The following is a 27276-nucleotide window of genomic DNA, read 5'->3' on the forward strand; positions in this document are numbered from 1 at the left end:
CCTGAAGTTAGGAAAAATTGAGTTCAAATCCTACCTCAGATACTTCCTAGCTATGTGATCCTAGGTGAGTCTCTTAACTTCTGCCTCAAATTCCTGAACAAATAAAACGTGGATAATAACAGCACCTATCCCCCAGTGTTGTGAGGATTAAATGAGGTATTTGTAAAGTACTTAACACTATAAGAACATTATAAGTGTAATGAGAGCCAGGTTCACAATCAGCCTCAAATATTTATTAGCTATATGGTGCTGGGCAAATCATTTAACCCAGAATGCCTCCAATAAAGGAAATGGCCTGATTATTCTAGTTGAAGCCATCCTGGCTTTCTAATCATTGCTTTACTTTCCACATGCTCACCAGCCCCCCTTCTTTTAATAAGCTATCCCCAGGGTCCAGTCATGGGGTATATCTTAGATGTGTTTAGTAAATATTTAACAACCAGAAGGATATATGTTTAAATTTAATTTACATTATTCATATTTCTCCATAACTTTTTTTAAAAAAATCTAGATAATCAATTAAAAAAAATAAACCAAGCCTTAATTTGAAGCATTGTCCTATTTTTTAGGGGTAAATGTTTCCACTAAAAGTTGACCAAGTTTGGGCTATCTCTAGCATACCCATTGGGTTCATCCCACCAAGAATGTGACACCAGTGGTGATATCTGAAAAAGCTAGTTATTCTAAGAAGGGAGAAGATGAGGGAGTGTGTCATGTCTTTATGTAGAAAGTTTGTATACAAAGACACAGAGAATAGAAGTGGAATGTTCTAGAAAAAGAGCAAGCATGAAGGAAAATAATGACATATAAGCCAGGAATGCTAGGTTAAAGTTATATAGAGCTTTCTTTTTTTCCCCACTTAATTTATTTATTTTCAACACACATTGCTTTATGAATCATGAGAGAAATCAGAGCAAAAGGGAAATGGGAGAGGGAAAAAAGAAAAAACAGGGGGGGAAAAGTGATCATAGCATATGTTGATTTACATTTAGTCTCTTTAACTCTTTTTCTGTATGCAGATGGCATTTTCTGTCCAAAGCCCATTGGGATTGCTATGGATCACTGAACCACTGAGAAGAACCAAGTCTTTCATAGTTGATCATCACACATTTTTGCTATTATTGTGTACAATGTATTTCTGGTTCTGCTTGTTTTGCTCAGCATCAGTTCATGTAAATTTTTTCAAGCCTTTCTAAAATCAGCTTGTTCACCATTTTTTTATAGAACAATTGTAATGCTGATGTAATGTAATGTAATGAAATGTAATGTAATGAAACTGAGGCAGGAGAGAGATTAGAGAGTTTTCATTTATTAATTGGACAGTATAATTGACTGGACAGGACTCTCGTCTCAAATTATCCAGTCAGATAGAGATAAAGATATACTGGGACCAAGGAAACCATGTTGGTCCCAGGGCTGTCATCTCAAAGAATACAGCAATCAATAGGAACTGCCCAATTCCTTAAATACTCTTTAGAAACAAAGAACCAAGAGGGAAGGCTTCTGTCAAGATGGGGGGGATACCATAAATCCTAAAAGCCCAGAGACAGGATGTCTGAATACCCAGAGATAAAGATGTTAGTGAGGTCTTGAGGGATATTGTAAATTCTTGAGGACAGGAGGTCTGCTCTTCTTGTTTATCTTGTAAGCAATTTATAACCTTAGAGTAAACAGTTCCCAATCTTAATGGACCAGAGTGGGTTTTTACGACTAAGGGGATTTGACAGAACAGTTAAGGAAACTGAGACAAAGGAAACTAGTTCAGGGAAACCAAGTCAGAACAGTTAAAGAGAACTATGGCATAACACAATAATATTCCATTATCTTCATACACCACAATTTATTCAGCCATTCCCCAACTGATGGACATCTACTCATCTTCCAGCTTTTTACTGCTACAAAAAAAGAGCATTTTTGCACATCTGGGTCCTTTTCCCTTCTTTACAATTTCCTTGGTTTGTATAGAGCTTTCAATGTCAAACTGAGATGTGTATATTTTATCCAGAGGTAACAGAGAGCAATTACATCTTTTTGAGCTGGGATCATAGGATCTTAAAAGGGCTACTAGGTAGTTCAGTGAATAGAGCTTCAGGTCAAGTATGGAGTCAAGAAGACTCATCTTGGTTGCAGGTCAAATCTGGCCTTAGACATTTACTAGTTATGTGACCTTGGGGAAATTTGCCTGTTTCCTCATTAGTAAAATGAGCTGAAGAAGGAAATGGCAAACTACTCCAGTATCTTTGCCAAGAAAACTCCAAATGGGATTATAAAGAGCTGAATGTTACTGAAAGGAATGAACAATAACAAAATAGGATCATAGATTTGGAATGGAAAAGGATCTTTTTTTTTTTTCCTCTTACTATGATGCTTCCTTTTTAAAAACTTTTTAATCATTTTTTAAAATTGCCTTTTATTTTTCAAAATACATACAAAAATAATTTTCAACATTCATCCCTGAAAAACCTTGAGTTCCAAATTTTTCGTTCTCCCACCCTCTCCCCCTTCTTCTGGAAAGCAAGTAATCCAATATAGGTTAAACTGCACAATCCATGTGCAGTTCTCCTAAACATATTTCCACATTTATCATGCTGCACAAGAAAAGTCAGATCAAAAGGGAAAAAAGCAAGCAAACAACCACAAAAAGGGTAAAAATACTATGTTGTGATCCACATTCAAGTTCCACGATTCTCTTTCTGTAGGCAGATGGCTTTCTCCATCACTAGTCTATTGAAATTGCCTTGAATCACCTTATTGTTGAACAGAGCCAAAGTCCATCTCAGTTGATCATCACTTAATCTTATTGTTGCTGTATACAATGTTCTCTTCATTCTACTCATCTCACTTAACATCAGTTCATGTAAATCTTTCCAGGCTTTTCTGAATTCAACCTAGTCATCATTTTTATATAATATTAATATTCCATTACATTCATATGCCATAACTTATTTAGCCATTTCTCAATTGATGGGCATCCACTCATGGAAGAGGATCTTAAAAGTCATTTAATACAATCCCTTCAATCAACTAACAAGCATTTTTTGAGAGTTTACCATGAGCCAGGTACTGTGTTAATGCGCTGAGCAAACAATGAAAAAAATGAAAGTCCCTGCTCTCAGGGAGTTTACATTTTATGGGAGAGATAACTATTATAGTCTTATGAAAATACAAAATAGGGACAGCTAGGTGGTACCATAATGCTCTGAAGTCAGGAGAACCTGAGTTCAAACCCAGCCTCAGCAGCTTTTTAGTTGTTTGACCCTGGATATGTCACTTAAGCCCGATTGTATCCAAAGAAAAGAACATAAATATAAAATAGATAGAAGGGGTTTAGGGCTGTTTGTCATGTTTTATTTTATTTTGGGGTGGAGAGGAAGGCACTAGTACCTGGGATCAGAAAAGATTTCAAGAGTTGAATCTTTTATGGAAACTAGAGATTTGTCAGAAATGGAGGTTGTAGGAAATGAATTCAAGAAATGAAGGATGTCTAATGCAAAGGCATGGTAATGAGAAATGGAGTACCTCATGAAGGACCGTAAGAGAGCCAGATTAAATTGTAAAGTGAATAAAAGGGAAACATGTGTATGGAATAAGGCTGTTTATCCTAGAGTTAATTGGGAACCACTAGTATTTACTGTGTAGGAGTGACATTGCCAGACCTGCATTTAAAGAAAATCATTTTGAGAAGAATGTGTAGGAGAGATTAGAATAGGTTGAGACTTTTAAAAAGTTTATTTATTTTTAATACACGTTGCTTTATGAATCATGTTGGGAAGAGAAAAATCAGAACAAAAGAGATGGGAGAGGAAAAAAAAAAACAGAAAAAAGAAGTGAACATAGAATATGTTGATTTACATTCTATCTCCATAGTTGCTTTTTTGGATGCAGATGGCATTTTCTATGTCTGTTGGCATTGCCTTGGAGGAGTATGTTGAGACCCAAAAAAGGATGATCAGTTAGGGGGCCATTGCAATAATTCAGATGAGAGGTGATAAGAGAGTGAACTAGAATACTTATAGAGTGGAGAAAAGAGTATGATTGTTGAGATGTTAATGGAGACAGCAACAATAAGATTTGGCAACTGAATGGATATGTTGGGTAAAGAAGATTATGAAGTTGAAAATGATACTGAGATTATAGATCTGGGTCCCTGGGCACTTGATAGAAATAATAGGGAAGTTTAGAAGAGAAGTAGAGTGGCTGAGGGGTGAGGGACAGAACTAATGAATTTTGTTTTGGACACATTGGGCTTGAGGGGCATGAAACATCTAATTCAAAATGCCCAGAGAAAGAAAAGGGTGTCTAGAAACAGTCCTAAGATATATCAAAAGTGATATATGACAATTCAACAAAAGAAACTGAAGGAACAGTTAGGACCGATTGACTCTCTCCTCCTGCTCCATCCCCCTCCAAAAAAAAAAAAAAAAAAAATGAGTAGTAATGGAAATCCAGAATCCAGAGAGGAGAGATTGTCCAAAACTGTTGGACAATGTTGCAGAATTCAGGAAGGATGATGACCGATAAAACCCCAACAGATTCGGCAATTAAGAAAACCTTGGTAATTTGTATTGATTAGTTAATTCTCAGGACAATGCCTGGTATTGTGCTTAATAAATGTTTGTTGACTTAGCAGTGAGTTAAAGGAAATAAGGTGTTGATAATTTTGCTTTGTTCTTCTTCCCTAGTCCCACCCTCCCCTCCGCCCCACCTCCAATTTGGCTTAGAAAAAGGGAAGAGTTATAGGAAACTGAGGGAAAAGTAAAATCTAGTTGGTGTTTTTTAAGACTGTGGTAAACTTGAATGTGTTTGTAGGGAGCGAGAAAGGAATCATAACAGAAAGCCTGAAGACTATGAGAGAGGGGATGGTATTAGGACAATCTGCTGGAGAAAAAAGATCGAGTCCATGAAGAATTGACCACGTTAAGTTTGGGGGTTTGTTTTATTTTGCAGTGAAGGAAAAGATATGACCTCATCATTAGAGATTGGAGTAGAAGAGAGAACAGAATGTTACTGTGAGATACAGAACAAATGTAGGCAAGAAAGCTCATAGGAAATAATCTCTGCTTCAGTAAAGAATGAAGTGAAATTATATACTGAAAGGATGAGAAGGATGATGTGGGAAATTTAAGAGGTTTAGAACAATCTATGAGGATGATTAAGATAGACTCATTTAAGAAGGAGTTAAAGAACCAAATGCCTTGCAGCAGCAAGAGCCCAGTTGAAATTGGATAATTTGTAGAGGATCCATTCAACATGGTTATGTGTTGCTATGTTAACAGGCTTGTAAATTAGAAAATAAGTTGATAGTGTGTAGAAAGGTAAAGAACTTACAGATTAAGCACATATTGATGAGAGACTGCTAGTTAAAGTAGATCAGACCTATAGGCCCTAGTCACATGATTTTAAATAAGGCCTGAACTGCATTCCATTGTCCAAAGAAGGGATTACAGGCAGAAGCTGTGTATCACCCTTGTCTACTGCATTTTGCTGACCAAATAGGGGAATCAAGGTTTATGTGACCAATCACAACATATAGAGGATGGGATTTTGGAGGTTCTTTGTTTAAATGTATAAAAGCTGTGAAGATTTTCAAGGGAGTGGCTCTCTCCTCCTGTGAATTTGGCTCACAGATTAGGATGGGGTCCTAATAAATAATTCTGCTTTCTATGACTGATCTCTGTAGTAGTCACTTTGGGCAGGTCTTTTTGCCCCAAACAATGATAAGTATAATTTAATTGTCTATATTTGGTAAGGTATGAGCAGCAACAGGACAAAAGATTCAAGAGTAGGGCTGAATAATTAACTGTTGGGCTGAATAATTAATTAAAAGCTCAAGATTGGGAAGGGAGGAAAGTAAAGCTAGAGCAGGAAAATATTCAAGGAGGGAGGGATAAGAGGTAGCTATGAGAAAGAACAGTTAAGTTTAGGAGAAGGAAAGCACAGAGAGAGATGAAATGATCAGATAACAGAAACTGGGTTCTTAAACACAGTGAAACACATCCTCATGATGGCAAGGTCAATCATATGCCTGAAATGGAGTGGAGGAATATAGTACAGCAGACTGAGATACTGGTGGGGTTAGGGTATTTAAAGGACCAGCAACACATACTGATCTATTCATATAAGGGCATGAAAGGAAGACTGTGAGCTAAGAACTAGCTCCCTCATGAAGAGGGAGAAGAGCAGTAGCTGACATAGATAAAAGATACTAGAAAAAATTGGGTGATTTTTGTGAACCTCAAAGAAAAGTATCCTTTTTGAACATATAGGTTAATCACATGGTAATCACTGAGACTGAGTGGAGATCATGGGAGTTAAACAGATTGAAAAATTGGGGGGGGAGGGTTAAGGTGTTCAATGAAGGATTATTAACATGAGTATTAAAGTCCACTCGTGTAAAGGCAGGAGAGAAAGATTGGAAGCCAGGTGCAGAATCCTTAAGATGACTTGGAGAAAGAGGGAGGGGAGCAGTAGATAAAAACAGGAGATAATAGATACTACTATATGGATTGGGTAATAAACTTGGATTTTGTGAAACTCGAACAGAAGAGATGGGTTAAATAATTTGCCCAAGGTCACATTGTTGTTGAGTAGCAGAGGCAGGATTTGAACTAAGGATCTCAAGAAATTCAGAGTTCTTAAAACCTAAAAAAATAAAAAATATTTTAAAAACTTTTTGCGTTTTCCATCAGCAAAAATCTATCTTTTCTCCCCCCTCTCCCCATTCTACTCCCTTCACCTGGAAAAAACATTACAAACTTGGCCAAGAAAAACAGCATTTCTCATCAGAATCGCTCTGGAGCTGTGACTAGTTGTCATTTATTAGCAGATCAGTGTTATGACACTAATCTGAATTCCTAATTCTACCGAGGTTGTCTGTCTTCAGCATATCGTCATTACATCAACTATTCTCCAGGCTCTGGTCGTGTCACTCCCCATTAGTTACTATAAATTTTGTCAGGTACTTGGAAGCCCTCCTCCTCCTCCTCCAATTTTTCGCGGATGCTGCGCAAGCCCAGCTGAGTTCAAATGCGACCTTGGGCCCTTATTAGCGGGGTGACTCGGGGCGAGGCGCTTAAGCTAATTGCTAGTTTTCTCCCGTGCCAAGTGAGCGTACAAAAGGCAGGGCTGGGAGGCGGCGATAATGGACTGGGGGGGGGGGCTGGCACACTGCCCGGCGTGCAGTAGGCACTACGTGAACGTGAGCCCTGCCCCCCGAGCGGGGTTTAAGCCGTGCCTCGGGTGACGGGCACCTGACTCCCTCACAAAAGGCTCTGCGCCCTTCTGCGCCTCCTTAGTTAAACTTGCCTCGTTTAGGGCTCGCCCCCCCCCCCCCTTAATCTGCCCGGTTCCGACTTGCCCGGGCCCAGGGGCCTCGGCGCTGCCCCGCCGGCGGCAGGGAAGGGGCAGCGGCCCCGAGACCCGGAGGAGCCTCTCTCGGCGGCTAAGCGGGGCCTTGGGGCAAGGCTGCGGACGGGAGGCTGTGGGGAAAGGACCCGGTAGGGGCGGGCGACGCGGGGGAGCGCCCGTAAGCAGCCCCGGGATAGGTTGATATTCCCGGGAGCGTGGAAGCCGAAGGGAAAACGGCGCGGAGCCGTTTCCTCCGCAGCAGTAACATCGCGAGACTTGGCGGGGGCGGGATCTCGGAGGGCCACGAGATTTGGGGGGTTGTGTTGGGGCGGTGCCCCTCCTCCACCCCTGCATTCTTCCCCGCCCCGAATGGAGGGAGCTAGAACTCTGGGTGGGCGGCTCCGACCTCGGCTCCAACCTCCGACGTTTCCAGGCGACAGCCATTCAGCCCGGTTGCTGGGACACGCGTCACCATGGCTACGGCTCCGCGCCGCACGGCCCGCGTATTTAAAGGGGAGGCGCGCAGCACGCCCGGGCGTCGGAGAATCGCCGCCCGCGAGGCTCTGCGGTTGGCTTCCAGCTCCTCTTCCCGGCCTCTCCACGCACCCATTTGCTCCTCGACCTGGTCCAGACAGCCCAAGCTGGACGTCTCTTCACCGCTGCTCATCCTGCCGAGCATCTGGCTCTGCTCGGCCCGGCTCCGGGGGAGTGGGGACCCCGGGCCCCGGGCGGGCGGGAGGGACGGGACGCGGTGCAGTGTTGTTCTTTCCCCGCCAATATTGCACTCGTCCCGGCCTCCGGCCCCTCCGGCCCCCCGGCCTCCCCCTCACCCCGAGCAGGGCAGCCTGGCCCCTGACGGCCGCCTTGAGGAGACCTCGCCTGGACGGGCGCCGCCCGCAGTGAGTCCCACCAGCCTCCATCCTCCCCGCTGCTCCTCTCACGCTGCCCCTCCCCTTTTCTCTGCCCAAGGGCCAGGCTTTGTAGCTAATTTACCTCGATCACTCCCCGCATTTCCCAGTTTACCAATTTCTTTCCCTCCCTCCTCCCCACGGGGTGCCCATTCTTTCTTCTCCTGGGCCGGGTTCCCTCCCAAAGAAGCAATGCACCGGACTGGGTAGAAAACAACATGAACTTTATAGAAACATTTTTCCTGGAGGGTGGGCGGGGGAGGGAAGGAGCGGGACGGAGCCCTAGAGACATCTCCAAACTTCTCACACATTGAGCAGTTGGATCTCCAGCCCATCTGGAGTGGAAGGAACGGGGTGGAAGAGAGTTTGGAAAGACTCGTTCCCTGAACCCCCAATCTGGAACCAGAGGGTCTTGACTAGATCCTGAATCTTCCTGGATGGACCCTCACACCCGTCCCTGAAGCAACTGCCTCCTGAATGGTTCAAAATCCTCAGGCACTGTGTCTGGAAGGGTTGAAAGCAGGAGGGATGAGGGAAGTCAGAGAAACCACTGACCCATCCCACCACTGAGAGGGGACCCAAAGATGGAGAGGCACCCTACAATAAACTGCCATCCCCTTCTCCCAGGGAAAGACTGAAAGAAGCTGAGACTCAAAACCCCTCCCTCTTTTCCCAATTCCGGGGACCCACTCTTGTTCTCTTCTCCCTTTTAGCTTTAAATCTGGGTAATGTTAGATTGAGAAGTACTCAGTATATGGGCTGAAAGGCACCAGGGGCAGGTGGGGATGGTCTTGAATCCCAGTGACTCTTCCCCAGATCTCAGGACCTCACCATTGCACCGATACTGTAGATTAGACCAGATGATGTTTTCTTGGGAGAAGCAGAAGACACCCAGGCGACCCCCCCGCATGGATGTATCAATGATCACCCCGGAATCTGCTACCAGCTGGGGACCCTCATAGAGTTTCACCCTGTCCAGGAGAAGGAAATTCATGAGTTTGGGGTGTCCTCTGGACACTGAATTGTTAACAAGCCAAAGTTCTCACTCAATCCCCTGCCAGTCCCTCATGATCTCATCAGGCTTGAGAGAGGAGTGGAGGAGGGGGAAAGGAGGAAGGGGAGAGTTGTTCTCAGGCTAGGGGCCCCCAGCTCATTGTCCATCCCCCTTTGCATCTCAAAGCCCCAGCCACATTCCAAGCAGGGATTGAGTTGCCATGGCGATGGGCACAATGGACAGGGGGGTGAAGTCACCCACTTCCCAGGCTCCAGTCCACCCCCCCCACACACAGACACACACAGCTCCCCTGCTCTGGCCCCCCACAGGCCCAGGCACCTTAAAGGGGAAAGAACTTGGGAGGGGGGAGTATATACACAGCTAGCTACTTAGCTTTGGTGAGTAATGTTTGTGTTGGGGCAAGTCTCATCTGCTTACTATTCCGACTTCCCCTTTTCCTAAGATCAGCAGTCTTATCCTCCTCCTTTTCCCTCCCTACCTCACTGAGTCTTGGTATTTGTAATGGTAACAAGAGCTTTCTGAACTGAGCTTTGTGTGGAAGTTGTGTTATTCGGACAATTAAGGCCATGCACTGAGTTTTCTAATGGGGAGTTAAGAGTTTACTGACTGGTGTGTAATGCAGCAACAATTCAGGGTAAAGAATAGGGGTATTAACATTTAGCCTTGGAGTCTAGCTTGCCACTAACTCACTAAATGTCTTTGATTTCCTTATCTTTGAATTCAAATGAATATGATGAACTTAGATGATAATTGAAATCCCTTTCATGTCTAAAATTATAATTCCAGTTTGCCCAGGGCAGGCAGGGCCAACTGGCTGAGAAGTCATGACAAGTTGCCAACTTGTGACTTGCCTAGAGGAGGGCAAAAGAAAGGGGGCTGTATGGTGGATGATTATGTAGGGCTCCCAGAGGAGGGGCTCTGTCTCTCCTTCCCTCACCGGATATATCCAACTTGAGGCCTGTGAAGCAGCTGCCAGCGGTACGAAGTCTTGTCCTGCCAGCCCACATTTCGTGGATCTGTCCACAGTAGGCGAACTTGCTCTGGTGTATGGCCTGTGTGCCACAGGGCATTTCGGAGGTGCTCGCCTGGACCAGACACTGACTTTACTGCCTGAAAGAGAGCAAAGGGAAGAATGAGTGTCATACATTGGAAGGGGAATGAAGATGTGTCAGAAGAATCACTTGAGGAATAGATAATGGAAAGGAAGAATTGAGAAAGTAATATCAGGAGTTTCTGGGACCAATTCCCAAATTATATAGGGCTGGACAGGGGGCTGGGAAAAAGCCAGGGAAGGGAGGGGCTATGGGCCAACTGCAGGAAGTCCTAGGCTCCCTGGCCCTGGGTTTGAAAGGACAGATTGGAAGACCTTGAGCTGCAGGCCAGGTTGGGCCACAGCACGGAAGGGTGTTGCCTGCCAGTAAGTTTGCTCTGTCTGTTTCCACATGACTACGTAGAATCGGCCACTATCTTGGTAGCTGAAGAGAAAACCAGCGTAATCATCATCTGTCACTGTGTTCACATGGAAGGTGCCCTCGAAGTCTACACCATTGAAGGCTGTGTACCCTGGGGTGGGGTGGGAGGCAGGGAGAAGAGATTCTTCCTCATTTATGGTCACTTGTCCCAGTAGATCAGCAGGAATTAAGACTTAATTACAGGAAAATGGTGGCAGAAAGAAGTGACAAGGGACCCCGAAGCCACTTGCTGCATTATCCTGATATCAACCTGGCTCTTGTGATTTTCCCTTTTGCCCTCTTAATTCCCTTCTCTTATCCATACCTCCCTTGTTTCTTTCCTCCCTCCCATTCCCAAGTTAAGAGGATGGCCAATACCTACCCACAGCCAGGCCAGGGTCACTGTTCATAGTCTGAACAATTTCCATACCCTGTGGAGGAGAAGAAACAAGGCACTTAATCCTAGTGTTCCCCTTCTCTTCCAGGTTCACAAAGCCCGAGGAACTCAGGAACCCCACTAGGGATATCTACCTGGTTGAGTACAACCCAATTTGGGTCAATCTGGGCATCCCCCTCAGGATCCAGGACTACAGTCTGATAAGCCCGGAAGTCAGTTAGTGTTACTTCAGCACTCTCAGGACACACATCAAGGGGATCAGCCACCGCATCGTTGTCAAAGTCATCCTCACACACGTCCCCCACACCATTGCCTATGCAGATATGATTCAGGGCATAATGTTTCCTACTCTAAGCTATATTGTGGCCTCCCCAAATCTTGTCTATGGATTGGACCCATTCCTTCTACTTCCCTCCATTTTCCCCCTCCCAATTCCCAAGCAAAGAAGGGTTTGAATTTGTCAGTGTTTAATCTCCCAGGAAAGCTAATTTGTAATAGAATCTATACTGAACCAAGCTCTTACCATCTGAGTCCTTCTGGTTGGGGTTAGGCACCAGCCTACAGTTGTCAGGACCAGGGGGCACATAGTCTGGGATGCCATCATTGTCATCATCTCCATCACACTCATCACCCTGCCCATCATTGTCTGAATCAAGCTGGGAGCTGTTGGGTAGCTGGGGGCAGTTGTCCTTGGTGTCCTGATGTCCATCACCATCACTGCCCATGAGAGAGAGAGCACCTGGGTAAAGCCCTCACAGAGTACTACATCCTACATCCTTTCCACTCCTTTGCGAGGGGTTTCTCTTAGCTCTGGCCTTATTTTTGCATCCCTCCCACCTCCCACTACATTTAGATGTGAAGATGAAAAACTATGGGAAGCAGCCGCTTTTAAAGGCAGCAACTGAAGCAGAAAGAATGAGCACATTCTAGGAATAATTCTCAGCTCAGCAGTGACAAGAATTAAAACAATTAGAAAATTTTGAAAGGACCCTGAAGAAGAGAGATAACCCAGATCAGTTGACCAAGACGCTACCTGTCTTCGTTCGTGTCACAGACGTCCCCTACCAGGTCACTGTCTGCATCTGTCTGAGAGATAGGGACCTGTTCTCACTTCTTGCCCTGGTTAACCCCACCACATCCTGGTCTCCTTCCTTGTTTGTCTCAGGCAAGAGGTTGATTTCTTTTAGCCCCAGCCTCTGCTCTGCCCACATGCTTTGCATCCCTCTCCCTTTCCCCTATACCTGCGTAGGATTACTCATTTCCGGGCAGCTATCACAAGCATCCCCCACCCCATCCTCATCCCGATCCGTCTGCAGGGGGTTAGGGACCTTTGGGCAGTTGTCCAGCCCGTTAGGGATTCCTAGAAGGAGAGGGTCAAGGGAAATACAAAATCACCCCAAGAATGAGCACAGTCCTTCCCAATATAAGCAAATGCTTCCATGTGCAGCATGGAGCTACATCTCTCTCTCTCTCTCCAAGGCTAACTTCCCCCTTGGCTCCAATGCTTCCCACCTCTTAAGAGACCCCTCTTCTATTCCCTTCTGTCCCCTTCCCCCAAATCCTTCACTATCCTGTTCCTTATCTAACACACTCGTTCCCTTCCTGCATGGGACCAGTCCATGCTGTGGCTATAAGCGTTCCCATTCTCATCCACCAGATCTTAGCCTCTCCAAGTGATCCCCACTTGAGTTGTCATAGGTTCCCCTTCCCTCCCCTGCTACCATTCCTCCCCAGGCCCTTTTCTTTCTGAACTTCCTGCGCACCATCCCCATCCACATCGTTGTCACAAGCGTCCCCTTCCCCGTTGCTGTCTGTGTCCTTCTGGTCATTGTTAGGTACGTTGGGACAGTTGTCACAGGCGTCACCAAATGAATCTGTGTCTGAGTTCTGCTGGTCTTTGTTGGGAAACAGCCGGCAGTTATCCTGGGCGGGGGTAGGGGGAACGGAAAAGAGGCAGGTTGAAGCTTTGCTCATTTGAGCCCCAATACACTCTCACAGGACAGATGCGCTGGGGCTTGCTAGGGTCTCTGCTTCCATGGCCACCACCCACAAATCCAGCCCTCAGCACACTCTTCCAAAACCTCCGTGTAGTCTTCTGCCTCCACCTCAACCCCTCACCAAGTTTGGTTATGCCTTTTTTCTAGTCACACCAAATCACAAGATAAAATTTTGAGCTAGAAGAGACTTGAGAAACCATTGTATTCAACTTCTTCATTACCCAGATAAAGAACTTGGGCCCAGAGAAAGGTGACTTGTTCATGGCCACACCAGTGTATTTGGAGGAACCTGGGCTTTTCAACTCAAAGATGAGAGAGGTCAAGAACAATATTGGTGGAACAGAATAAGGAAATAGGATGTGTATGGAGAAACAGAACAGAAAGAGGGAGGGCAGAGATGACAAAAGAGAGGGCGGTGAAAAGACTAGAGGGACTAGAGAAGTAGGAGCCTAGAGGAACCTCCACATTCTTGATCCCATCGCCATCAGCATCATCATCACACTGGTCACCCACTCCATCATTGTCGGCATCCTCTTGCCCAGAATTGGGTGTCAAGAGGCAATTGTCCTGAAGAAGAAGAATGACCTTTAGAGTTCACCGTTTTCACCTCCATTGTCTCATGTAACTCAGATAGGGCTGCCATTATGATCTCTTTTAACCCACAGGAACACAAGCCTCGAGAGATAGAACAATTTGTCCAAGATCCCACCGCAGGTAATAAGGATGAGACTAGAGCTCAGACCTGACCCCAACCCTACTTGGTCATCCCATGCTCATGCCCACCTGTTTACAATGCTTGTTGTTATCCATGCAGGGCAGGGCCTGGTCTGGATAGCCATCAATGTCAGTGTCGGGGCCACAGACATTCCCATTCCCTGCCCATCCTATGTTGCACTAGAATGGGATGCAGGAAAATTAGGGTTTCGGATGAGATTTCCAGAAACAACTTATATTTGAAATTTTAAAAGAACAAAATATAGTCATCACAATCCTCATTTATAAAACAGAAAACAAGCTCAGAGAAGTGATTTTCGTAGGCTTTCATAGCTGGAAAGTATCAGAACTGGACATTAGAATCCAGATCTTTCCTAAATTGGGCTCCCTTTTGCCCACCCCTCTCTTCCTACTTCATGTCCAGGCTTTTCCCTCTTCTAGATCTATTCTTTTTTTTTTTTTTTTTTTTTAAATTTATTTATTTAATAGCCTTTAATTTACAGGATATATACATGGGTAACTTTACAGCATTAACAATTTCCAAACCTCTTGTTCCAATTTTTCGCCTCTTACCCCCCCCCCTCCCCTAAATGGCAGGATGACCAGTAGATGTTAAATATATTAAAATATAACTTAGATACACAATAAGTATACATGACCAAAACATTATTTTGCTGTACAAAAAGAATCAGACTCTGAATTATTGTACAATTAGCTTGTGAAGGAAATCAAAGATGCAGGTGTGCATAAATATAGGGACTGGGAATTCAATGTAATGGTTTTTAGTCATCTCCCAGAGTTCTTTTTCTGGGTATAGCTAGTTCAGTTCATTACTGCTCCATTAGAAATGATTTGGTTGATTCTAGATCTATTCTTACTACATATCCTTACCCCTTTCCAGCTCCCAATTCCTTAGTTCCCTCCCTTTCCCCCAAAGACTCATTTTTCTTTTTTTCTTCCTCTTTTGGCTTACCGAGCAAGACACAGCACCATTTCGCTCGAACAGACAGTGAGCATGGACATGGCAGGGGTTGTGTGCTGGGCTTTGACAGGCCCGGGCTGGAAGACAACCCTGGCTCTGGTTACCCAGGAAACCTGAACGGCATGGACCACACTTGAAGGAACCCTAAGAGTAAAGAATTGGCGGGATCATCAGTTGGTAAGTAACAAAACATTCACTGCCAGGCATTTGTATAGCAGAGGAATATGGTGCTAATTCACTAAGGTGGGATAAAAAGGATATTATGCTACTCTGGTACGAGCAGGAAATTGGAATAATGGAACTTTCCACTGTGTCTATCAATTCTAAAGCTTAAAAAAGAAGATGATACCTTGGAAACTCCCATGGAATGGGCAGATGGAAACAATGGAAAAATTAGTGTTCTGTTCTCCTTTGCCACCAAATAATGACCATAATAATGACATTCTCTTTCCATCAGTCACTTTAAGGCTTAATATAAAACTCTTTCATGTGTCTCTAATAACAATAATAATAACTAACATTTACAAATATAATCTTATCCTTTTAACAACTCTACAAAGTCAGTGCAATTATTATCCCCACTTTACAAATAAGGCAAAGTGACTTGCCCAGGATCATGCAGCTAGCAAGTATCTTAAGGGTGGATTTGAACTCAGATCTTTCTGATTTCAGGCTTGGTACTCTATCATGTCACCTAGCTGATCGTCATAAGAACCACATTATGTAGGTATCAAAGGTGAGCTTACTCTCATATAGCATATAGAGAAACTGAGGCTCAGAGAAGTTAAGTGCCTTGCCCATGGTTACACCAGGTCTTTCCTGACTACAAACCTGCCACCCTCTCTATTACATGATACTGCCTCTAACCAACTCACCACAGTATTTGTGCAGATAGAATTGGGGTCACAGCCACCATTGTTGCCATCATTGCATTCATCCACATCATTGCAGACCTGGAGGAACCAAGGGGTTAGATTTAATGAGACCCGACAAGCAGCCGTTCTCATCATTTAAAAGGTTAAGGCTTTGGAAGGTAAAGGCTGAGGAACAGTCAAGGGAGAAAACACAGGGACTTGGATAGTTTCCAAATCATGCAAATAAGCCAATATATCATGTCTAGGTCGTTTCGAGAGGTCAATATCGAACCTCCTAGACAAGTTCCCCATCTTACTACTGAGCCACACGGTCCACCTCTCTAACCTGTTTGCTGGCACGAGCATAGTCGATACCCACACCAGACACCTGGGTCCCTTTGTACCCTTGAGGACAGGTCTCACAGTGAAATCCTGGCATGGTGTTGATACATTTGGAGCCTGGAAAGCAGGGATCTGCATGGGCACACTGAAGGAAAGGATAGGAAGAGACTTGGCTCAGAATCCTCTTGGGGAACTTATACTTAGATAAGTTGCCCAAAGCCCCTAGACCTCATCAAGCTCAGTACCTCACATCCTTCTCTATTCCTATGCCTCTAGCCTTTTCTTCTGTATTCTTCTGGTGTTATCCTTTTAACCCTTCCCAATTCTTCCAGTCTTCTGCTTATTTTGCCCAAACTTTTTTCCTATTTCTCTGGTCTTTCTTATCCAGTTCCTTCATTCTCTCCCTCATGTCATTCAAATATCATCTGTGCTCCTTCCCCTTACTGGTTTTCTTATCCCTTCTAATTATTGTTCCAGTTTCCTTTGTATCCCATTAGTATCTGTCTCATCCCCTTCAGTCCCTTTCTTTATCCCCTAACTCTTTCTTTAGTTCTCTCATCATCCTAGTATTTCCCTTCATTTATTCCCATTTTCTTCCCTTTGCCATCCTTAACCTCCCCCTCACCTCATTTATGTCAGCACAGTGACTGCCATTGCCCTGAAGACCAGGGGGGCAAGGCCCACATCTGTAGCCTGGGTACTCGTAGACTTCCATGCAGTCCACACCACGGAAACAGGGACTGGGGCTACAGTGGGAACGTTGCTCGTGGAAGCCTGGGGAATGAGGGTACTATCAGGAGCCACCAAGAGGGGCCACCATAGGGTGAGGGGAAGTTGAGTAGGTTGGGGGGGGGGGAACAAAGGGGATTAATAGGCAGAGAACTATGTGAGATGTGTAGAAGTGAGACTAGGAGCATGGAGGACAGGGGCAGAGGAGCTGGAGGAAACACAGAAGCCATACTAAGATCCCTCCCCAGGCCCTCCCACTCACCGCACACCTGACACTCCATAATGGTGTTTCTGATCAAGGACATCTCCTTAACCTGGAGAAACAAAAAAAAAAGCTAGGAGGCGTGGTCAACACTGGCACACCCCTACTTCCTTACCCTCTGCTTGGTCCTGGCTTCTAACCTGGTCTCGGATGTCCTCTCGAAGCTCTACCAGGATCTGATTGAAAAGGGTAAGTTGGGTGACTAGTGCCTTTGTCTGTTCACCTATGGAGAAATGAGATAGTAGTGAAAGTTTCAGAACTGTAAGCACCAGGCATTCAGCTTGTTAGTCACTGAAACACCCAAGGTACACCCAAGATGCTCTTGGGACCATGTCCTCCATCCAAATATATAACTCGGCATTAATTTCTCCCTTAGTTCTTAATTCATCAAGGCCAAATGAGTCTCACCACTGAACTCCTTACCACCCCACCACCCCCACCCCACCAATGATCTTTTCTTAAGCATCCCTAGTATTCACATCATCACCCTTCCTTGCTCACCTAGAATAGAGTGAAGTACTCCGGTCACTGGAGGAGAGAAGAAAACATAGTAAAAAGACAGAACATTTTTTCATCTAGAAAGTGGAGGGATTTTTCATCTAGGAAGCAATGGAGAATGGATTGGGAAGATGGGCATGGGTACATATAAAGAACCTTGGGAAGGCTTAGAGTTTGGATCATGACTACGAAGGTCAGAAAGAACAGTACCTTAGGTGGGGGAATTCCCAAGTCCCTATATTTTAGGGGTTCTACCCACTAGTTAGCTGCAAAGTTATTAAGGGAAACATGTCTAAAGGGGAAGAGGAGGAGTCAGAAGCAGTATCTAACCAGTTGTTTTAAGATACATTTACGATTATTATATAGTCACACTATCACCAAAACATCTCTTCCCATCTTTCATATTTATCATATCAAGTTTGATGTTCCTTTATTTTAAAATTCTTTTCTCCTTCTAAGCTTCCTTTAGTATTCATTTTAATTTGATGTGCTTGAATAAAAATGTTGGAAAATAAGAAACACAGAGAATAATTTTCCTTGGGCCCCATGTCTCTTGACCTTTTCAAGATTATGAAGTCAGAAATAAAGAGATTACAGAGTCAGAAACCCAGGAAAAAGAAAAGTAGGAGGGTTAAATATTAAGGGAATTGTGGGTCAAGAGAAATGGCTATCAAGTGGTCCATAGTTTTATGAGTCAAGGATTACAGGGATTAAAGATCAAGATAGTGTATCACCTGCGTTATGAATGGATTCCTCATCTCCTTGGAATGGACATTCACTCAGTGCCCCAACTCGGGCCATTGATCCCCCCAGAATCATTTTCATGGACTCTATGAAGCCCTGATGGGACAGGAAGAGAGCAAGACTAGTTATTGGTCTTCATTTGATTGCCCCCACCCGACATTAAAGTTCTCTCACTGCTCACCTGCATTCTCATATAAGCCTTCTGGCCAGTCCGAACCTCTAGTCCATCTACTTCAGCAGGAGGGATAGGGGCCAATGGGGGGAGCCCAGCATGCTGGTCACCTAGCTTACAGTCCACATAGAGCTGTAGAGCAGGATTCGGTCGGGAAGGACCACGGAGGCGCAACAGGGCAGTGTGGGTACGTCCATCTGCTAGGCCCACTTGCTGTAGGTTCACTGCGTGTACTTTCCCATCTTCCCGCTGGTACCGAACCAATACTGCCCAGAAAGGACAGGGTCAATATGTGCTACTGCTTTCCATTCCAGTGGTGAACAGTGATTAAGCATTACTTAGGCAGGAGATTGCTTTTTGGACCTGATATCATTTAAGGGTTAAAAAATCCTTCTCTCCCTCCCCTTCACCTCTTCCTTGGCTATCAGACTTTTGCTTCCAACAGGAAAGTAAGAATGACGTTCTGTACCCACTGAACCCTAACTTCCTCACCCCCCACACAATCCTGATATATTTCCCTCAGCACTATCACTTGAACACTGGTGACATATAAGCCCCCTAGCAAAAGAGGTCTGTCTCCTCTCAGTCCCCAGTATTCATCCTATTTGAATATTCTCTCAGGTATTTGAAATGCCTTGGATGGCCCCCCCAGAACTTATCAAGAAAATACTCCACTGATCCCTAGCCAGTCAAAAAATATTCTTTCCCAGTAGGAGATAAAAGAAAACAGTCAATGTTGATCAAATATCTCCATCATTGGTGGTCATAGCCAGGAAAAGATTGTGCCCATGGATCACCTTTGTTGATCTTGCCCACGATGGAGGCTTCCAGCCAACGAGTGTTGTCACGGCGAGAGTAGAGGCCAAAGAGAACACCACCCTGTTTGGGAGGCAGTCGGAAGGTGGACAGGAGGTAGATATCCCCAGCTGTCAGTAGAGCTGTCCGGATTTTTTCTGCCATGGCCACCATCTGCCGAGACTCACCCATAGTCAGCAAGTCAATCACTGTCAGGATGTAATGCAACAGAGTTTTGGAGTCTGGCTCCAGGTGCAGAGGTACAGGCTCCATCTTTAGGGTTCCCTAGCCTCCCCCTGGGCTTTCCTGAGAGCTGCTGCCAGTGGAGCCAGAGGTTGGTACCCTCATAAAACACATTGTCCTCCTCTGTTAGGGATTCTAGTTGGAGATTAGAATATTAAACTCAGAGGTGAGACAATTTGGAGATATCCCCACTAGGTGGCACTGAGGAGCCACTATTCCTAGACCAGGGAAAAAGTGGGCACCTGGTGACCACTGTGCCAAGTTATATTTTCTCCCCATAGCTGAATTTCAGTTCATCTTGCATTTTGAACCCCTCCTGTCCTCTTGAGTTCAATACAGATACTCAAGAGAGAAAAATAGTTGCTCCATGAGATCTCGCAGCTATCTGGTCAGTCTCCCCCTCCCACTGGAGAGATCCAGGACCACAGCTCCTCCAGCTGCTATGTCCTGTGGCTAATCTGTGGTTTCTACTCAAACTGAGGAAAGAATCTGTGTCTCTGTTGTCCCTTCTCCGCCTCCACCTCTCCCACACCCAAGGGCACTCAGCCCATCTGATCACCGGACCTCCCAGAGAGTAGGGACCTCTATCCTCCCCTTCCTCGGGAGTAACCAGGACCACAGGGACAGAGTGGTGTAGTAGATGGACACTAGGGCTAATTTCTTCACCAGAGTCTACTTCCAAAATCTCCTAATCATCCGAGGATATTTGCGGATTCTGAAGTGTCACCCTAAAGGCAATCAATTCCTAATATCTCTTGAGCTTCCTGCCTTGGCATCATACCTGGCCTTAGATGATGTCCATTTCCTACCCATCAGTTCATTCTCTCCATCTATGGCCCTCGCTCCGCCACTCACACGTTTCTAGCTACTTGAGTCAGGAGCATGAAGGATGAGATTGGCTGGGAAAGGGTAAAGGGGTGTAGGGGCAGGCTTACCCTGAAGGTCCTGACTAGCAGAGGCAAAGGAGCAGAGGAGGAGAAGAGCCAAGGGCCCCCGAAGTTCCTGCGTCTCCATGCCGATGAGCCGGCTCACAACCCCAGGAGCTGGGAGGGGAAAGGCAAGGCGGAGGGAGGGGAGGGGGGGGCGGGCGGGGGGAGGGGGGGGGGCAGGAACAAAGAACTGCCAATCAACCTTGAGGCATCCCTAGCTCTATAACTCTAGAGGCACTGGAGGAAGAAAACCAGAGGCCTCTCAGCTAAAAAGTTTTTGCTCACCTCTCCCGCCAACATCTTGGCACTTTCTCCCAGTTTTCATTTTCTCCCTTGTATAATTCCTGGGGAATCCCAACTTCCCCAGTATTCCTATCACGATGGGGAGGGGGGAGTGTTGATATGTCTCCTAGACACCTATGCTTTTTAAAAGGTTGATGTAGCTATTTGGGGAGGCGATGCTAAAGAAACCATGAGCATTATTCCACTCTTGGCATGAGAGTACAACAGTAATGGCAGTGACTAGCTAGCTATCGAGATACTCACAAGCGGGAGATTATGGGGGGAAAGGGAGAGGGAGCACTGAGGATCCCTACGTTTCCATCTCTTTCGTAGTGCCTGGACAAGCTGGAGCCTGGAGGGGCCAGAGGTGGGGTGGGTACAGAAGAAACAGATTGGGGTAACGGTAACGGGACGGATTTATAAGCCAAAAGTCGAGAAGAGAGGAAGGGAAACTGGGAATGATTTGAGTTTTGGGGAGGTGAGGGAAATGGGGACAGGGAAACGGGGTGAGGGTTGGAACGAGTTTGGGGGATCGGGGGAGAAGCTTCTGTTTCCAAGGCAACAGTCCTTGAGTCTTCCCCCCCCCCCCTTTACCCTTCAACCAGCCCAGCCTCGGGGCCACGACACCGCCCCTGTTTTGTTTCCATGGAGATAAGCGGTGCGGGCTGCTCCAAACATAACGCGCCACGGAAAGCATGCAGCAAGGGGGACCCCCCCGCGCCCCGCCTCGGGGGCAGCCTCCTCCGGGGGCCGGGGGCACCCGAGGCCACAGAGTCCCCGCCTTCCAACATAAGACCTGGGGCTTAATCCTAATGAAAGACTGCGAGCAAGACCTCGACCCCGAAGCCAAGGGAGGCTCCCCTACAACCTCGACCGTGTTTTCGGTCTGGAACCCGGACTGTGCCTCACGGCAGTCCCCCAATCTCCATTTCCAAGGCCTTTGTCCTCCCCACAGCTCCTCTCCGGATCGAGTCCCCTACTTCCACGGACAGCACAGCCGCCGCCACAGCCCGTTTCGAAGCCCCTCCCTAAAGCGAGCCTCCCCCCACCATGAACACAATAGCTGTTCCCCCGTCCCGCCTCGTAGCCCCTCCCCAAAGCGAGCCTCCCCACGCCACGAACACCGAAGCCGCTCCCCCGCCCCGCCCCGCAGCCCCCTCCCGAAGCGAGTCTCCCCCCACTGACAGACAGGGCCCCTCCCACCCGCCCATGGCCCTCTCCCAGAGCAGGTCTCCCCCTCAGACACTGGCCCCCCCCCACCCCGCCCCATAGCCCTCTCCCGAAACGAGTCTCCCACCAACGTGAACAACGGAGCCCCCGCCCCACCCCGCCCCATAGCCCTCTCCCGAAACGAGTCTCCCCCCACTGTGAACAACGGAGCCCCCTCCCCACCCCGCCCCATAGCCCCCTCCTGAAACGAGTTTCCCCCTACTGTGAACAACGGAGCCCCCGCCCCACCCCGCCCCATAGCCCTCTCCCGAAACAAGTCTCCCACCAAGGTGAACAACGGAGCCCCCGCCCCACCCCGCCCCATAGCCCTCTCCCGAAACGAATCTCCCTCTACATTGAACAACGAAGCCCCTCCCCGTCCCTCCCTGGCCCTCCCAAAGCAGGCCTCCCACGCCACGAACACCGAAGCCGCTCCCCCGCCCCGCCCCGCAGCCCCCTCCCAATGCGAATCTCCCCACTGTGAACAACGGAGCCCCTCCCCCGCCCGGCCCCGTAGCCCTCTCCCGAAGAGAGTCTCCTACTACTGCGAACAGCGAAGCCCCTCCCCCGTCCCGCCCCATACCCCCTCCCCGGAGCAAGCCCATCATCACCCTGAATACCCCAGACGTTCCCCAGTCTCGCCCCGCAGCCCCTCCCCGAAGCGAGCCTCTCCCCACCGAGGACGCCGCAGCCCCTCCCCCGGGCGATCCCTCTCGCCTTGTGGCCACGCCCCCCAGAAATCTACTCTGTCTCCGGAAGGCCCCGCCCCCGTCTGCCACCAGGCCTCCGAGAAAGCCTACCCCGCCTGCCCGGGCTCTGAGAACTTGCAGGCTTTGGAGCTGCTTCCGGGACAGAGGGCGGAAAAGATGGCGGCGCCCATGGAGCTGTACTGCTGGGCTGGGGGCTGGGGCTTGCCGTCTGTGGACCTGGACAGCCTCGTGGTGCTGGTGAGGGCGGGAACCCCGCTGGGCCGAGGAGCCGGGGACGCTCAGGGGCCGGGGCGGCGAGCCCGGGGTCGGATGTGAGAGACCCGGCGCGGGTGGCAGGGGGGAAACTGAGGCAGGAGGTAAGCCGAGGTGGACAGCCGTGGCTCCCGCCCCTCCGCGCGGCCGGTGGAGGGGGAGCAGAGGCCAGAGTGAAATCCCGCCTCTGCCACTTTGCTCCTGGCGTGACCTTGGCAAAGTGGGTTCACCTTCCGTGGTTTGAGCTGGAAGCTAGTGCCTAGGTGGTCTTCTGGCCACGCAGCGACCCCCACAGCCGGCTAGACGCCCGCGCCTGGAGTCTGCCGAGCCAGGTTCAGACCTGGCGTCTTGACCTTGGACTTTGCATTTCTGGCCTTTGGAGACAAGGAGTGTGTGTGTGTGTGTGGGGGGGGGGGGGCAGTTCCCCTTGGCTCAGAGAGAACCACGTGTCTTGAGTTAGTACTAGAAACCCGAGTGCAAACCTCCAGTCCCGCCTCGGCCACTTAACGGTTTGTGGCTGTGGCAAAGTGACGACATTTCCGCGGAGCTGAGTTTGCTCGTGTATAAAATGAGGGATTTGTGTGGAGTGTGATGGAGCTGGCCCCGCAGGAAATACTCCTGCCTCACGACAATGGGCAAGTCAGCTGTAACACGATAAATGGCAGAACTTCTTTGTAGAGGGAATTTCCACAACAAGAACCTGCTCTTCTATGAAATCATTGGTCCGTGAAAGACCCAAATGGGGCTACCACCCATGAAGTCCTTTCCATTTGTAAATCATCTCATACACCAGATACCACACATGCTCTAACTCCAGGCCAAACCTCAGATATTATCATTCTCTTTCCCCCCAAAAACCACTGTCACACTTTGTCTATGGAGAGACGGGCCCTGCCTTTCTTTCCTCCTCATGGCAGTGCCTTTCTTTAACCAGTCCTGACAGGCACATATTAAGCTCTTCCTAATAGGCACTGCTTCACTGCCTCCTCCCTTCTTTCCTTGCAGACCTATGCCAGATTCACTGGGGCCCCTCTGAAGGTGCACAAGATCAGTAACCCCTGGAGGAGTCCCTCAGGTACCCACTGAAAGTCATGGTTGGCAGGGAGGGTTGGGGCAGAACGGACTTAGAGATGTAGGAATTATTGGATGTATTTGTAAAGAGAGCTTCTAAGAAGGGCTTTATCTATAGCCCCACCTCATCCCCTGCAGGCCTTGGAATGTAGAATACTACTCTTTATTTGGCACATAAGTTCTTAACAAATGTTTGCTAAATGCCTGCACTGACAGTGCCATAATCCCATCTTTCTCTTTCTGTATCAGGAACTTTGCCTGCTCTTCGGACAAGTGAGGGTGGAGTTATCTCTCAACCACACAAGATCATCACCCATCTAAGGAAACAGGTCGGGTGCAGGCGTTCTGAGCCAGAGGGATATCGGTGGTGGGTTGGACAGGATATTTGTCCTCCATTTTCAGTTTTTTCTAAGAGTGGAAGGTTTGAGAGAATCACAAAGAACACATAGACTAAGGATGAAAGTAAATGAAAAATGATCTGAGGAAATTGGATCAGAACATTTTGGGGGAGCCAAAGATAAGACAAGTCTGGAAGGATTGGGGGAAATGATAACATCTGGCTGAGGAAGAGAGGTTGAGATATAGACCCCACCCCACTCCAAGGGACAGTGTGAAGAAGTAAGGGGTTCTTGGCCATGGTGCAAGGTGGTGAAATTTAGCAAAACCTCTAGCAAAGTAGTCAGGGAAATCTAAAGCCACTTGGACTCTGGTATTAGGATAACTATGTAGGTTTGTTACAAAGGTTTTATTTTTTTAATTGAAGCAAGGAGGTCAAAGGGAGAGAAATATATGCTTGGTTGTTAAAAAAAATAATAATTAAAAAAAGATTATGGCTTAAAGAGTGAAAGGAGAGGCAGCACTTCTTGCATTCCATCACATTTGGGTCCCCTGGGCTCCTGAGGAGATATGGAGACAGACCTGTCTTTGGTACTGCTCTGGCCTCTTTGTGGTATTAAGATGAGTGGGAAAAGAGGGAGGCTGCTGTCAAAGAGGAGCCTCCAGTAGGCGTGGTGCCAGCTTTCCGTGGAAATTCTGGGAGCCGCTCCGAGTTTGTGGCTGGGCCTCCTCTCCCCCCCCACCCCCATGGGCTCAGGGCCCTGTCGGCTGGCAGGTTCCAAGGGTGGGCACTCTGCCAACATCAACAGGCCACTGACTGGGTCCAGACATGGGGACCAGAGGGAAGGGGAAATGTCTTTGCTCCAAACCCAGAGCCATCCTCGGCTTCACCATTTGGAGAAGGGAAGTCTGTGGGAGCACAGCTCAGGTGCTCCCCTGATGTCCACTTCATGACTGCTTTCTCCACAGAAGTACAATGCAGACTATGACCTTTCAGCCCGGCAGGGGGCAGATACCTTGGCCTTCATGTCACTGCTCGAAGAGAAGCTGCTGCCTGTGTTGGTGAGTGTGCCTGCACTTTTGCAGCGCCTTTCCCAGTCCCCAACAAATTTATATAGGGCTAGATGGGCCAGAGAGATGCAGAGAATACAATGCAGATATCCTTGGCGAGGGAGCCACCTAGACACCTGAACAGTCATCCCTTCCCTCCTTTCCTGTCCCCTTCTAGATCCACACTTTCTGGGTCGATGCCAAGAACTACGTGGAGCTGACTCGAAAGTGGTACGCCGAAGCCATGCCCTTCCCCCTCAACCTGTTCTTGCCAGGCCGAATGCAGAAGAAACACATAGAGCGGCTCCAGCTCTTATGTGGGGAACAGAGGCCTGAGGATGAAGAGGAAGTAGAGAAAGAGGTGCCTTTGGGAAAGGGGTGAGAGGGAGGTCTGGGGGGCAGATGTGGGTGACTGCCAAGGAGGTGAGGCTACTTGTGCCTTTGTTCCTGAGGCTGCCCCATTCTCTGTCATTCCCTCCCCCCTGCCCTTAGCTGTATCGAGAGGCCCGGGAGTGCCTGACCCTGCTCTCTCAGCGCTTGGGCTCCCAGAAGTTCTTCTTTGGAGACTCGTGAGTCTGTGCCTAGAGAGGCATTTGGGGAAGGGGCAGAGGGGGCAAGTACCTGGGAGAAGTGGATTAATTTGGAGATCACAAGGCTTTTTTCCTGGTCATGAATGAAGAAGGATGCTTATATGGGCAAAAGGAGGGGGGATCTAGGGGTAGGATGGGGCCAGAGGTGGATAAGCAGGGACTGTGGTGGGGTTTAGGAGTTGTTTGAGGTAAGCCTAAGCTCTGGGTGACAGTGGGCCTGTATGTAGGACCAAGGAATCCATTCTGACGGGGAGAGGCTCTTGTAGCCAGCCAGGACTGTGGAGTGGTAATTTACAAGGCTGCAGTCCTACTCAATGTGCCCTTTATCTAGTATTGGGACAGAGACCCATTCAGGGCTCATCCACTAACCAGTACTGGAAGACTGGACATGTATACAAGACTTTGTGTGTAATTTCTGTCTCCCTCCTAAAGCTTACATCTTTATTCTCTCTGTCCATCTATCTCTGTTTTCACCAAATCTTCTTTAGCCCTGGACTGTATTTCCCTGATTCTCTGTCTCACTTCTCCCTCAGGCCTGCCTCCCTGGATGCCTTTGTCTTCAGCTATGTGGCCCTGCTGCTTCAGCCTAAGCTACCTAATGGGAAACTACAAACCCATGTTCGAGGGCTGAACAACTTGTGTGCTTATTGCACCCACATCCTCAGTCTCTACTTCCCTTGGGATGGAGGTGAGGTGGAAGGGCATTGGTGAAGGACAGAATATGCAAAAACCTTGCCTTCTGACTCAATGTTCACCTAGCATTCTTTCCCCTCTCTCAGCTGAAGCAGCACCTTCACGCCCAGCACCTTCAACTTCAGAGTCCGATGAAGAACCGTACCGGCGAAGGGGGCAAATTCTGTCTGTGTTGGCTGGCTTGGCAGCCATGGTGGGCTATGCCCTGCTCAGTGGCATTGTCTCTATACAGCGGGCAAGCCCTAGTAGACCGTCAGGAACCCGGGCCTTGGGTATTGCTGAGGAAGAGGAAGATGAATGACATCCTGATGTTGTTCCCTGAACTGACTTTTCTACTGCTGTGCATTCCAAATGACCACTGTCTGCCCCCATGTTGGGGACTTCAAGAGATGGAGTGGCCATTTCCACCCCTTGGAATAAATCTGCTCACAGTGGCCTGGTGTCAGTGTCTCTGCCCTTGGTGCCCTTCTGCATGGTCCTTGGCTGTTAACACAGAAGAGTACCTGGCTTCCTTAACTGCCTCATGTTTCTGGGAAAGCACTTCTCTCCTCACTCCAGTTGTTTGGTTTCCCTACTTTCCTGGTCTTTGCTCGTCTCGGCTCCATCTCTCTACCGCCCTCTCCCCTGAATCTGCTGTTTGTACAGACGGTGAGCTCACTCTGGGCACAGGGCCAGTTTCCATAGCCAGCACAGAGCACACACTC

General features: G+C 47.6%; 3 protein-coding genes and 1 long non-coding RNA gene across 6 annotated transcripts; 3 read left to right on the forward strand and 1 right to left on the reverse strand.

Annotated features, from left to right (window-relative positions):
- Nucleotides 1-7344: 7344 nt before the first annotated feature.
- Nucleotides 7345-9204, forward strand: LOC116423341. Its single transcript, XM_031966711.1, has 2 exons — nucleotides 7345-8246; nucleotides 9072-9204. Exons 1-2 carry the CDS (start codon nucleotides 7821-7823, stop codon nucleotides 9108-9110), a joined length of 465 nt encoding a protein of 154 aa, XP_031822571.1. The 5' UTR covers nucleotides 7345-7820; the 3' UTR covers nucleotides 9111-9204.
- On the reverse strand, nucleotides 8459-21227 carry THBS3 (thrombospondin 3). 3 transcript variants are annotated; one of them, XM_012548179.3, is made up of 24 exons: nucleotides 20665-21223; nucleotides 20386-20493; nucleotides 19210-19416; nucleotides 18422-18678; nucleotides 18231-18336; nucleotides 17500-17526; nucleotides 17139-17221; nucleotides 16999-17050; nucleotides 16633-16781; nucleotides 16012-16152; nucleotides 15687-15764; nucleotides 14803-14955; nucleotides 13899-14009; nucleotides 13575-13682; nucleotides 12882-13041; nucleotides 12360-12478; nucleotides 12152-12204; nucleotides 11642-11835; nucleotides 11253-11431; nucleotides 11104-11152; nucleotides 10637-10833; nucleotides 10208-10380; nucleotides 9087-9226; nucleotides 8459-8759 (listed from the first exon to the last, which is right to left on the reverse strand). In XM_012548179.3, exons 1-24 carry the CDS (start codon nucleotides 20702-20704, stop codon nucleotides 8701-8703), a joined length of 2943 nt encoding a protein of 980 aa, XP_012403633.2. In that variant the 5' UTR covers nucleotides 20705-21223; the 3' UTR covers nucleotides 8459-8700. The 3 variants fall into 3 exon arrangements, with proteins under 3 accessions (XP_012403633.2, XP_031822565.1, XP_023358014.1); XM_031966705.1 differs by lacking the exon at nucleotides 13575-13682 and having other exon boundaries at nucleotides 20665-21227; XM_023502246.2 differs by lacking the exons at nucleotides 8459-8759; nucleotides 10637-10833 and having other exon boundaries at nucleotides 9138-9226; nucleotides 20665-21150.
- Nucleotides 11832-15692, forward strand: LOC116423342. The gene is made up of 4 exons (XR_004233909.1): nucleotides 11832-12186; nucleotides 13781-13829; nucleotides 14811-14988; nucleotides 15484-15692. It is a non-coding gene; the product is annotated as an uncharacterized LOC116423342 (long non-coding RNA).
- A 105-nt stretch (nucleotides 21228-21332) lies between the features above and the next one.
- On the forward strand, nucleotides 21333-27006 carry MTX1 (metaxin 1). Its single transcript, XM_031968676.1, has 9 exons — nucleotides 21333-21840; nucleotides 22132-22817; nucleotides 23838-23907; nucleotides 24153-24232; nucleotides 25209-25301; nucleotides 25468-25650; nucleotides 25782-25858; nucleotides 26413-26567; nucleotides 26659-27006. The coding sequence occupies exons 1-9, from the start codon at nucleotides 21357-21359 to the stop codon at nucleotides 26871-26873; spliced, it is 2043 nt and encodes a 680-aa protein (XP_031824536.1). The 5' UTR covers nucleotides 21333-21356; the 3' UTR covers nucleotides 26874-27006.
- The last annotated feature ends 270 nt before the right edge of the window (nucleotides 27007-27276 follow it).

This window comes from Sarcophilus harrisii, chromosome 4, assembly GCF_902635505.1.
Source record: "Sarcophilus harrisii chromosome 4, mSarHar1.11, whole genome shotgun sequence".
Classification (NCBI taxonomy): Eukaryota; Metazoa; Chordata; class Mammalia; order Dasyuromorphia; family Dasyuridae; genus Sarcophilus; species Sarcophilus harrisii.

Excerpts from the sequence above, each read along its gene's own strand:
- LOC116423341 (XM_031966711.1), top strand. The coding sequence starts at position 7,821 with ATGGCTACGGCTCCGCGCCGCACGGCCCGCGTATTTAAAGGGGAGGCG. Across the intron at positions 8,247-9,071 it reads CTGGACGGGCGCCGCCCGCA|ATCTCAGGACCTCACCATTG; the intron begins GTGAGTCCCACC and ends ACTCTTCCCCAG.
- THBS3 (XM_012548179.3), bottom strand. The coding sequence starts at position 20,704 with ATGAAAACTGGGAGAAAGTGCCAAGATGTTGGCGGGAGAG. Across the intron at positions 11,432-11,641 it reads CAACCAGAAGGACTCAGATG|GCAATGGTGTGGGGGACGTG; the intron begins GTAAGAGCTTGG and ends ATATCTGCATAG. Across the intron at positions 9,227-10,207 it reads CCTCAAGTTGGATATATCCG|GGTGAAACTCTATGAGGGTC; the intron begins GTGAGGGAAGGA and ends TCTCCTGGACAG.
- MTX1 (XM_031968676.1), top strand. The coding sequence starts at position 21,357 with ATGCAGCAAGGGGGACCCCCCCGCGCCCCGCCTCGGGGGCAGCCTCCT. Across the intron at positions 23,908-24,152 it reads CCCCTGGAGGAGTCCCTCAG|GAACTTTGCCTGCTCTTCGG; the intron begins GTACCCACTGAA and ends TTTCTGTATCAG. Across the intron at positions 25,302-25,467 it reads AGAAGCTGCTGCCTGTGTTG|ATCCACACTTTCTGGGTCGA; the intron begins GTGAGTGTGCCT and ends GTCCCCTTCTAG.